The 12,664-nt window shown below is 33.8% G+C and overlaps 1 protein-coding gene across 1 annotated transcript; it reads left to right on the top strand.

Annotated features, from left to right (window-relative positions):
• Window positions 1-4,650: 4,650 nt before the first annotated feature.
• Window positions 4,651-11,234, top strand: LOC132727755 (tyrosinase-like protein 1). Its single transcript, XM_060713333.1, has 6 exons — window positions 4,651-4,763; window positions 6,428-6,688; window positions 8,730-8,894; window positions 10,039-10,142; window positions 10,400-10,864; window positions 11,003-11,234. The coding sequence occupies exons 1-6, from the start codon at window positions 4,749-4,751 to the stop codon at window positions 11,232-11,234; spliced, it is 1,242 nt and encodes a 413-aa protein (XP_060569316.1). The 5' UTR covers window positions 4,651-4,748.
• Window positions 11,235-12,664: the final 1,430 nt, after the last annotated feature.

Raw genomic sequence — 12,664 nt, forward strand, 5'->3', positions numbered from 1 at the left:
TTTAGTTTTTTTTTGCCCAGTGAAGCACCAGCTAGCACAAACCTAGCAGGGTTTAAACCTAGACTGCCAGGAAATCCTCCTATCTTTAGTCAAATGTGTAGACCACTCAGTCAGCCTGCTACCCTGAGCGACACTATGCGCTAGCTAGCAAATTGATTGATGTGAATATATATAATCCGTCAACCCTCGAATGTATCAGATACTATCTTAATTAACAGGATATTAACAGCTTCCACAACCGTCATTTAAACAATAAATTTTAAGATAATCTACATGTGAGAGAGGTTTGTATAACACTTACATTATGAATAAGTCATGACAACTGTCGACAATACGAGAAGCTCAGCAGCCTTCAAATCGCAGCTAACCCAGATGATAAAATACTATTTTAGAGGAGACTTTGTTATAAAACGCCTCAATTAAATGAGCAAATTGTTCTAGAATATAAATCGTTTTCGTCTGCCATATTTCATTCGAAATCGCGCCAATTTATGTCAGACAGGTAAGTCACAAATCAGAAGTCAAAAGTCACAAGTCATAAGTCGCAAGTCATAAGACACAAGTTAAAAGGGCAGGTTTATGCTTCCATATATATGAAATGTCACATCTTAAACTAAAAATGTGTACGAAAGAAAATTTGTGACGCTTTTAATGTGTTTTGCGTATACGTACTTGTAAGTAACATTCGTATTCTATACTAAATTTTAACAAAATTTTGCATATATTAAAGATTTTACATATCAACATTTTTATTTAATTCGTTTAAAGACCTGTTAGTCTGGTTAAAAATCTATGGAAACTCCAAACAAGCAATTATTTTAAAATAGTGAATAAGTGTTTTGATAAATGAATGACACACATTTCTCAAACGCACAATGCTTATAAATGAAAATAAGAAGTGTCATTTTAATGACATTTTAACGACTTAAAACGTCATTTATTGCCAATGATTACTTTTGGTAATCATTTGCATGTAGCTTAGTATTATAAATCGTTTTTGTAGTTTTTTTCGTGATACTGTTATTCCATTTATATTGGACAAGACTACAAAGTTAAAATCGGATTGTTACTTTTCATTATTTGTTATAAATCATTCATGAGCATTCATGACATATGACGTAATGTTGCTAGTCATTAGTCTAGAATAGTTAATCAAAGTAAAGCTAATAAATTATTTATATAAATGGCTTATAATGAAAACAGTTTTCAGTCGAAAGTAGAACGAGTTCAAAATATAATGAGAAGTTTAATGACTTTTAAGCTGCCGAGAATTTTATGTTCGACATGTTATATAAAATTTTAAACCATTTGTATACATTGATAAAGCTACTTTTATGTTAAATAGTATTTGAATTTTCCCCACACCTAGCAAAACAAAACTAATGAGCTTTCCGCGATTGAACAAAGTGATGTTGCAATATAAATCATTATTGGATTTAATCTTATCAATGTAGCCTCGTTTCCATTTCCCGAGTCCAAAACATCGGTATCAAATGCATATCGTACACCATATGAGCCGCGTCACGACAAAACCAACGTAATGCGTTTGCGACCAGCATGGATCCAGACCAACCTGCGCATCCGCGCAGTCTGATCAGGATCCATGCTGTTCGCTATCAGTTTCTCTACTTGTCATAGGGGTTGTAAGCGAACAGCATGGATCCTGATCAGACTGCGCAGATGCGCAGGTTGGTCTGGATCCATGCTGATCGCAAACGCATTACGTTGGTTTTGTCGTCACGCAGCTCATATAGCCCCAAAGTCGACTTGAATATCTTAATACGTAATGTTGATTTGAATTAAATTTTAGTCTAGTCATTTTTGCAATTTAACATTCGAATAGGCGCTTAAGTTAGGTTTATTTAGATTCACATCAGAAGCTGTTTTTATCTTTTAAGTATGGCAATTATAACTCTTTAATTAGTTGTAGAAAGTAATTAGAGTGATGGATGTTGAAATTAAATTAACGGGGCAATTTGCAATCAGAACATTATCCCACTCTTGCAACAGTTTTTATTTTTTTTTAATTCTGTTTATAAATGAAAATGTCTCTGTCAATCAGTTCTATTTATCAACTACTTAGTAATATAAAGTTAAAAGAAAGAAGAAACATTCATTAATAAACTAAGAAGATCTGACTGCAATTGATTTAGTAACACATTTACGATAACCCTAAAAAGCGGAGCTACGTTGCAAGCAATGACAGTAATAAATTTTACTGTATTAATATTGATTTAGTAACACATTTACGATAACCCTAAAAACATAGTTAACGTGCTAAGAAATGACAGCATTGCAAAGACTGAAAAGGACTGAACTTGACTGGAATGTACAACCCATTTTCTCAATATCTATATTCTCAGTATTCAATTATGCTGACAACTTCTTTGATTTATTGAATACACAGTCAAATGTGAGCAACGCGCTTGTTTAATTTAATAACAAAGTATGACAAGGTTATTTAAACGTCTTATTACCTAATTTGTTATTTTGAAATAGATCGTAATGTATCTGGTTTTCATACCAGTTATGATTCTTTAATCATTTTTCACAGTTTTGGTGAACTTTATACTTGATATATTTATCATTACCCGTCATTCATGAAGAAGATTTATCAATACTTTGATTAACATCATTATTATTTATTTGAAAAGGGCATTTTAATATTTCAATCATACATATTGTGTTATAACAGAAACGCGTCCTACTGAAAAATATGTGGCATTATCTGCTAGAACGTATTGCATATTTTCTTAACAAATATTAAAACGAATTCTGTTTAGCACATTTAAGAAGTCACAAAGTCATATTGTCCTTAAATGCCAAGTTCCAATATGTACTTGCACACATTGGATTGTTACTCTATTATGAATCAACGGTTAATTTTAGAATTATATCAATAAGAACTAATCAGCGAATGCAGAGACTATTATTACAAATTATTTGCTTGCAACATGTTCCAATCAATTTAGCAAATTCATGTCATAATTTGACACAGCTTTCTTTTATTTGTACATTTTATTTCCAGAGAGACTACACCGTGCACATCCAGTAACACAAAAACGTGCAATTAACGTAAAAGTAACGCCGAATCTGTGCAACAAAACGAATAACACAGTAGGTAAATGAACCAAAAATTCTATTCTAAATCAAATTTTAAGAAATAAATTAGCGCATACGGCTGCTACGACAGTATACTTTAATCAGCATAACATTTTTTATCTGGAATATGTTTACTTTTTTAGATCATTCGTGAGAAAGACAACATGATAACCGTATTGAAGGTGACTTTTGTGTTTGGTCAGATAGATATGTACATTTAACACATTTAAAACTATATTTTTTCATATTCTGTATGCCTAAGACATTTGTCAAACTACAAGTGTCGTATAACAATATAAAAGGAGCTGGTAAATTAGGATTTAGCTACTTTTAATGAGAGATAACCGCCGTTCCTTCAGTGCGTCAATTCACGAATTCGGCGTTACCTCGTAAAAGTAGTCTCAATTACGTTTGATCTGCTAAATTAAGTGTAATATGACACGAGTAGATTGGAAATTATCTCAGGTACACCGAATGAAAAAATAATAAAGTAATACTACGTTATTGTATTTAAAGATATCAAAGAAACCAAAAATTGCCACCAATACGCCAGTCAGGTGGTCATTTTTCACGAATGATCTGGAAAAATAAACATTTTCATGGAAATATTTTTGACGAAGTTTAAAGTATAATATCTCAGCAACCGTATGCGCTAACTCATTTATTCTAATTTAGTGTACAATAAAATATTGGACACAATTACTTATCGCGGTACTCGTTTTAGCCACTAAATTGCACAATTCTGCGTTACTTTTGCACAATTCCTGCGTTATTTGCACATTCCTGCGTTACTGGGTATACACGCTGGACTAATCGTAGCTAACAACAAACTGACAGAATAACGGCTTGTTTAATGGACATAGTGTATATGGCATGTTCGATTTAAAGGCCCACTTAGCCTAAAATTGCTTGCATGTTCAATTTATTAAGTTTGTGTTTTACTTTTGGGTGTCCTGTTTCCAAGAATTTACCCAATGATCGCATAACTTATCCATATTATGCTGCATTTTTGGAATTAATTATTTTTTACCGATTGAGTATTTTATATAGAAAACAATATATCAGTTTTTTTTTATTAACTTTCTGACTAATTATTAGACTTCCAGAGATGATAAGCATCTAACATGCTCTTAAACTATTTTAACGTTATTAAACTGACATTTGCCCTTCCTAAAGAAAGAAAATATTCCCTGATGTATAGTGTGCCTTTAAAAATATGTTCTGTTCGTAAAAATATATGAGCCGCGTCATGACAAAACCAACATAGTGCGTTTGCGACCAGCATGGATCCAGACCAGCCTGCGCATCCGCGCAGTCTGAGTCTCAGTCTCAGTAGAGAAACTGATAGCGAACAGCATGGATCCTGATCAGACTGCGCGGATGCGCAGGCTGGTCTGGATCCATGCTGGTCGCAAACCCACTATGTTGGTTTTGTCGTGACGCGGCTCATATGTGCACATATTGTATGAAATTTCCATCATCTCTCAATCAAAGTGTTATGTAATGACACAGTCAAACGTTAGTTCATATTTGGTACTGTTGAACCTAAATCAGCGTGACGAAGACACTCCTACACTTTTGTATCTCTTATATAAAACCGTAGCGTTCAAATAAACCACGTCCGTAGTTTCCTCCCCAGCAAAGTGATGACGCTCAAAATGGTATGTCAATTACACGTATTTATTTATTTTTAATCTTGAAAGGATGTATTTTTCAGATTCTGGGGAATACAAATGAAAACGGTTTTTAACAGATATTTTTCTTTTTTCTAAAAAAATAATTATAAATAAACATGATTTAAATACAACATTTTCTTATATTACAAATACATTTTTACATATAAGTTATAGGTATATTTATAAATATTTTAATTTCTTTCAAACAAAAGGAACTATAATACTAGATAAATTTTAGTATAATAAAATAACAACTACCCATTGTCTAACTTTTAAACATAAAATTTTGTCAATATGAAAAGAAATTTAATTATAATGCATTATTTCTTTCACATGCAAACCGTCAACTATGGACAATGTACACCTAAATAACATTCTCCGAAAATTGAGTTCATGTCTTGTATTTCAAAAAAACATCAAATTAATTTAATATTGAAAACTGAAAAAAAATTCAGTTTTTTTTTATAGGAAATATTCTATGATTCTTAAAAATGTAAACGATCTTTGATGAGAAATTACAAAATCTACAAGATAAATTTGAAACTTATAAAAAACTATTGTTTCTCTGAGACATTATTTCTTAATCAAATACAAAATTTTAAATTAAATAATAACTATTGTTTCTTTGTGTCCTCATTTCGTAATAAAATACTACACAATTTATTACTAAATATAATATTTTTATAATTATCTAAATCTAAATCATATGATCTCTTCTTATTCATAAAAGAATATTATATATTGCATTCTATGATACGGCATTCACAAAGATTTAGATGTGATCTGGGACAAAAAATATTACATTTCACTGCCCAGATGTGATCTGGGACAAAAATATTACATTTCACTTGCGGACAATAATATTACATTTTAGTTTTTGTCCAAATGTGATTAAGGACTTATGCAAGCGATCGTACTTGCAAAAATTTATAAATCACCGAAAATATAAACATTTTTACATGTAATTTTATCCATCTTTCATATGTAACAATCATAGGATAGCAATAATGCTATTAAAATGTTTGGACCTTTTGATTGTCATGACCAAAATGTATACGACAATAAACAAAATACTTTACAGAGTTTTGAGAAATCGTTTTAAATGTCGTTTTCGTAATGTCAATTTTTTAGTACTGCATGTAACGCCGTTTTTCACTGGATAATTGTGACGTTCATATAATTGGATATACATGGCTGCAGTCGATTTCTACAGCTTTTTTATAAGTAGTAAAAAAGTTTGTATTATTATAAAGCCGTTACAAAGATGTTATATATACATGTGTAAAAACAACATATACAGGACCATACAACGTGTCAAATATCTTTATAACTAATACTATACTTGCAGAATCTGAAAATATTTGTCATAAAAATGAAGAAAATGTTAACAAAGTAGTATTTTGACTTCCATGTGCAAATTGCTAAATTACTATAACTGTTCGAATTGCTATAAGTAACAAAACCAAAAGTTTCAGGAAAGTGGCCAATGAATGACAGTTGGCAAGCTTTAACAGGACATCAAAAACAAAATAAAAACCTTAATATTAAAATTTGAAATCAAAGCATTTTCCGGGACAAAACGGGCCTTCAAATAAAGGTTATGTATATTTGAACAAATCGCTTGATTGATTGTTTATACTTTCTTTCAGATAAACCTACTGTGTGTGCTAGGTTTAGCATGTATGATGCTCAAAGTGGCTCACAGCCAGCTGATGTATTCAGATATGCCAATCGAGGTTCAGGAATGCATCCAGATCTTTAGCAACAAAACGGGTGACGTCATGATGTACGACACGACAGACGCGACCTATGTCGCCTGCTTGAAACAGATCATGCTGAAAAATCGCGGATTGGAAGGCCTTAACATTACCGTAGACGATGTTCAATTTATGGACAACCTAATTGACTCGGTAAGTAGACATATCGTGTTAAACCGCAATTTTAGTAGAAAAACAAACAAATATGTTAATTTTATACAAGCATTGTGATTCAAAAGAGAAGATAATTCCCGCTACTTATAGCAGAGACATAGATAATAACATATCTACATCTCTGTTTATAGTGACTATTTAAACTTAACAAAAACCCGGAAGAAAGAACAATTTTGATCAGGATACTTACAATATTATTAAGGTTTGAATACCTAAAATTATACAAAATGGCAGTGAGGTTTTTCAGTTCCTTAGGCCGAATTCCATAATACGTTAAATCTTTATCCTTTTAACTTTAATGTGATAACAACCAACATGATCGTTTTTTGTTTGTTTTTTTAATTTTAATTTTAACATTAATCGGGAAAAATTACGAAATAAAATGGGCGGAAATAGATGGATTGGAGAGACGCGACGCATAAAAAATATGAAATTGTTTGATTGTTTTGTTGAAATGTAAGTCTTTTAGCGGCATTGTATGAGTTATGCGTGTGTACCGGTAAAGGAAGACTTTTTTAAAGTCATAAGCAGGCACCTGAATAATACAACCGACCTTACGTAAGCTAGCTGGGCATAGCTTCCTCACAGGGATTCGGTCAGAGATTCAAGCCCACAGCGGTTTGGTGCCGGCGACGCTAAATAATCGTTCCCCTCGGAGAACCCTTAAAATATTAAAGCTATTCAGATAAAATATTTGATGAAAAAAGCATTCACATTTTGTTGTTCCTACTTTTCAAAATTGTTATGAGAATATCAACTTATATGAGCGTTCCTTCACGATTTAGTTATTCTTCCAGTTCTAGTAATCCTGTTTTGTTGAAATGATTATTTAAAATAAAACCCCAACAAATATAAGTTCTTGCCTCACATAAATATATTTAATGAGCGGCAAACATGAAACGAAATTGTTTGTACTTGTTTTTTTGTGTTTTTTTTTTGTTTCGTTAGTTTTTAATTCATGTCAAAGTTTTTATTCCAATTTAAATTTGCAAACTTTGCAGTTTTCTTTCCGTACAGAAAGGTTTCCTTTGATTTAATACCTTAGCATTTTGTTTTAATTTGTTCTAATTAAGATTAATCATTTTAAAATTTAAATGAGCCGCGTCACGACAAAACCAACATAGTGCGTTTGCGACCAGCATGGATTCAGAACAGCCTGCGCATCCGCGCAGTCTGATCAGGATCCATGCTGTTCGCTTACAAACCCTATAACAATTAAAGAAACTGATAGCGAACAGCATGGATCCTGATCAGACTGCGCGGATGCGCAGGCTGGTCTGGATCCATGCTGGTCGCAAACGCATTATGTTGGTTGTGTCGTGACGCGGCTCAAATATACAAAACTTCAACATCGTATGAATGATGAATGCTCAAATTAATTAAAAGGAAACCCAAACAAAACAATATGAATAAATTCATTATTCATTTACATTAATACTATCCTTTGTAGAGTTTTCCATATAAGGCGCTTCCCCAAATTTCAAATTTAATGTTTTAAGGTTGTTGTTTTTTTAGCTCCTTTAAGATACTAAGCTTACTGTTTAAATAGGAGGGGAATGGAACTTGAATGACTTGGACATAATAATAATAATAATAATTAATAATAATGATGATGATGATGATGATGATGATCATAATAATAATAATAATTGTGATAATAATAATAATTATGATAATAATAATAATAATAATTATAATAAGTTGCACATATTTGGGCATAATATACTCGAAAGCAGCCGTATAGCAACATAAGTCATTTGAGCCGCGTCATGACAAAACCAAGATAATGCGATTGCGACCAGCAAAGATCCAGACCAGTCTGCGCATCCGCGCAGTCTGATCAGGATCCATGCTGTTCGCTTACAAACTCTATTACAAGTAGAGAAAGCAACTGATAGCGAAGAGCATGGATCCTGATCAGACTGCGCGGATGCGCAGGCTGGTCTGGGTCCATGCTGGTCGCAAACCCATTATGTTGGTTTTGTCATGACGCGGCTCATTTATAATTTCTATTCCATAGCTTTTCCAACCTGGACGACAAAAGCGTGAGGCTAAAAAAGGCGGTATGGGCCGTGCAGGTAGGGTACCTATGCCCCCAACTGGATTTAGGGTTCGACAAGAAATTCGTAGGTTGTCTGATGGACAGAGAGCTGCGTTCTTTAATGTATTAAATAGGATGAAAAAGGTAAGTTTTTGTACATTGAAACAAGGTAATTGGTATTAATTACGAAACTACTACTTTAGTATGTTAATGTATTAGTGTAATTGTAATACGGCGTATTTTAAAGGGATTTCGCTCAATGTATTTCTGAGGATTTCCCTTAGTTATTTTTGTATACTTTTTATGTGTGTTTAAGTGTCCCAGCTGATTTATGTAAGAAAATCAAATTTTATGTTTTTTATGCTTTTTGGAACTCAGTGGAGTTACTTTAAAGCCGATTACACAAAATGTCAAAAAATGTAGAATGTTGAATTTCTTTGGATGTTGTGGTGTCCAGTATTTTCCATGTAATGTTGATGTTGGGCAGTTTTTCTCTACATCTATACAGGGTTTTTACTATATCATTGCATTAAAGATTCTGTAAACTGCGCTAGAAATTGGTACACAAATGTATATCAATTTGCAAAAATCAGTTTTCCTATATCATTTAATTAGTTATACTGACATGTAGGGCGTGTACTTATAAATATTAATTTGTACGTAGTATGATATAATAGATTTGGCTTTGGGGAGGGTCCTCGATAATGTTATTATTACTTTTGACATACTTGCATTAATATATCTATATATCATTTTGAAACTTTATGTATGTACAAATGTACATAGATCTACATAAAATAAACAAATTACCGTGAATAGTCATATTTCTTGGTACTCAACAAAAATATGAGCCGCGTCACGACAAAACCAGCATAGTGGGTTTGCGACCAGCATGAATCCAGACCAGCCTACGCATCCGCGCAGTCTGATCAGGATCCATGCTGTTCGCTTAAAAACCCTATAACAGGTAGAAAAACTGATAGCGAAGAGCATGGTTCTGATCAGACTGCGCGGATGCGCAGGCTGGTCTGGATCCATGCTGGTCGCAAACCCACTATGTTGGTTTTGTCGTGACGCGGCTCATATGGTTTGTGTTTGTATTACGCAATGTAAAGTCATTACCAATCTGGCTGGCCATGATCTAATTAATTAAGCTGTTCTATACTGCCGCTATTTCTATTATAGCACAGTTGTTCATAACATTATCTAAACGCAAATAACAAAACTAACCAAAGATACAATTTACAAATATAATATTGTTCTTAATATTTTGTTTCTCAACTTTTAGAACGGAGAGTACGACAGATTTGCCCAATTCCACAAGGGAATCGTATTAATGACGGCTCACAGCGGCCCAGCTTTTCTCAGTTGGCACAGGATTTTTATTGCCATGTACGTATATTTTATACAATATGCAAAAAATCTTTTCATTTATGCTTTCTACAACTATTTCTTGATTTTAAAATTAAAGTTATTTCAAAGCTAAGAAAGTATGTTTAAACTCTGTCAAAGTGAAAAAAATAGCAATTGAAAAATATAAACGATATTGTAGATTTCCGATTACTATGTAAATGGTAAATGGAAGCTGTATATTTACGTGCAAACGATACTTGTGGTTAAGTTCTAGATATTTTGTATGTTATCTGAAGGTTTGAAGAAGCTTTGAGGAGATACAATCCAAAACTAGCCCTTCCGTATTGGGACCCAACCTTGGATTACTACATGAAGAACCCAGTCTTCTCAGTCATCTGGTCATCCGCATTCCTTGGAAACGGAAATGGTCATGTCCGAACCGGTCCTTTCGCTGGCTGGAGGACACCAAGCGGTCCATTAACAAGAAATATTGGTGTAGACAGTACCTTGATAAACAGAAACATGATTGATGCGGTCATGTCAAGATGCCGTGTGAGAGATATATCTTTCCCTTTTGCGTCACCAAAGTACAATTTCGAGTTATTCCATGGCGGACCACATTGTTGGGTCGGAGGTCATTTTTCAGGAATGAATACAGCCGGACACGACCCATTGTTTTGGCTTTATCACGCATACATTGATTATGTTTGGGAATTGTTCAGAATGCGTCAAATTTTGTCTAAATGCGGCTCAATCCAGCTGTATGACATTCCTGGTGAAAGGACACAATCACCCAAAAAAGTCCTATGGCCCGATTCCGCAGTTCACAAACGCGGACGGGTTAGATGGTGCATTGACCCGATTCTGGTACAGGTATGACCTTCTCCGACCTGTTCCAGTTCAGAACCATTCCTGTTGGCAGCCTTTTATCTCCGTTGTGACATTGTGAACAGCTATGTGTTCGTTCCAGCGAAGTATTGGCCAAAAGAAATACCGCCAGGTTCAGCAGGCGCTGTAAGACGTTTGCACGCATTGAGTCATCAAAGAATTCTTGTTGGCGAGCTTTTCCCAGCACCACCGTCCGGAGCCAAGAACCCCAAGCATATAGATTTAGAGATGGAAAGGCGTTAAGAGGAGCAAGAAGAATTGGAGGGATTGGAGGCGGAAAGAAAGGTCCATACTAAAGACTTTCAGGTGAAGGTGAAGTATTCCACGAAATCAATGAAACAAACAAAGAACATTTTTATTTCAGTAAGTTGAAGCAAACGGGTACTGTTTTTGCTAATTTAAGATCAATGAAGTAAAAACATGAAAAATAAATAAAAAGTGTGTAACAGAAGCGTATGTTGTCATAGAAACTTGACCAATTGCCATTATTGTAAACCATTGCCAACTTGCTTTTGACAAACACATAGGAATAATGCATGAAATTCTAAAGAGGAAAATATAATAATAATGAAGGATTTTGTCCCGTGCGAACCCCTAAAGTAAAAGAAATGTCCATGCAAATAAAGAAACAGTCACTAGACAGAACACTACCTGTTCATCAAGGTGTCAAGTTTACCTCTTGGAAAAAAAACCTAAAACATCTATGAATCACTAGACGGTTTATAAAGCAAAATGTAAACAGCTAAATGGAGGAATTGAAATCTTTAAATCGTTAGATATTTTATTAGCTTTTAAATGATTTAGTCTTTTACTTTCAATAGCGTGGTTTATCAAAACACGACGTTTCGTTTGGTTAAATTAACGCTGTAGAAAGCATTTTATGGGAATTGAAATGCGCTTTTTTAAATTGATGATATTAAGAACCGTGCCGAGTATCTATACATAAATATTGGAACATCCCCGTAATACTCCCGCAAATCGAATCTGCGAGGTGTTCCATACAAGTTCCAATACGAGTGATCTTGGAAAAACAAGTAAAAAATAGGAATAAAACCTAGTTCTAACATGTGATATCCAATGACATTTTTTTTTGTATATATCAGTTAAACCACTGGCTCCAAAACATAGTGTTCTTGATACGAAAAGTCATACAATTCATATAGAAAGAAATAGCTAAGATCGCCTATCCAAATATCAATTATGCTAAGCGGGCCTCTCGAGAACACCTCGAGAAGGTATGAGCTTTGAGTCTTATATTTCTGTAAAGAAGAACCTCCAAGTCAATACAAGGCCAAATCTGCAACGGAATAACGGGTGGCACCAGAAGGTGGTGTATTTTTTCTCCAAGTATACATAAACACTTTATATATTTAAAGAATAAATCGCCGATACAAAATCGACCATGCGATTAAAGCCTGTCCGCAACGTAATCAGACCAATGTTGTTTTAACGGTTGGCTCTAAAAAATGGTGTTTTTTATGAAAATTCTTAGACTTTATATGCTTAAAAAACAAATCACCGCTCCAAAGAATGACCATACCACGCAGTCTTCTCGCGGTCATTTTCCTTGAAGTAGAGCTTTGATATGTTGTAAAGAAGAACCTTCAAACTAAGATGTTCGTACGTAGTACGTAGCGTTCATTTGAACATGACTCACTGCGAATGACGTAATT

The sequence above is a fragment of the Ruditapes philippinarum genome, unplaced genomic scaffold (assembly GCF_026571515.1).
Source record: "Ruditapes philippinarum isolate M1 unplaced genomic scaffold, ASM2657151v2 ctg7176_1_1_1_1, whole genome shotgun sequence".
Classification (NCBI taxonomy): Eukaryota; Metazoa; Mollusca; class Bivalvia; order Venerida; family Veneridae; genus Ruditapes; species Ruditapes philippinarum.

What these genes read in the sequence shown, in the direction of transcription:
- LOC132727755 (XM_060713333.1), top strand. An exon ending in CACAGGATTTTTATTGCCAT is followed by an intron (nt 10,143 to 10,399) that starts GTACGTATATTT and finishes TGTTATCTGAAG; the next exon opens with GTTTGAAGAAGCTTTGAGGA. An exon ending in AAATGCGGCTCAATCCAGCT is followed by an intron (nt 10,865 to 11,002) that starts GTATGACATTCC and finishes GACCTGTTCCAG; the next exon opens with TTCAGAACCATTCCTGTTGG.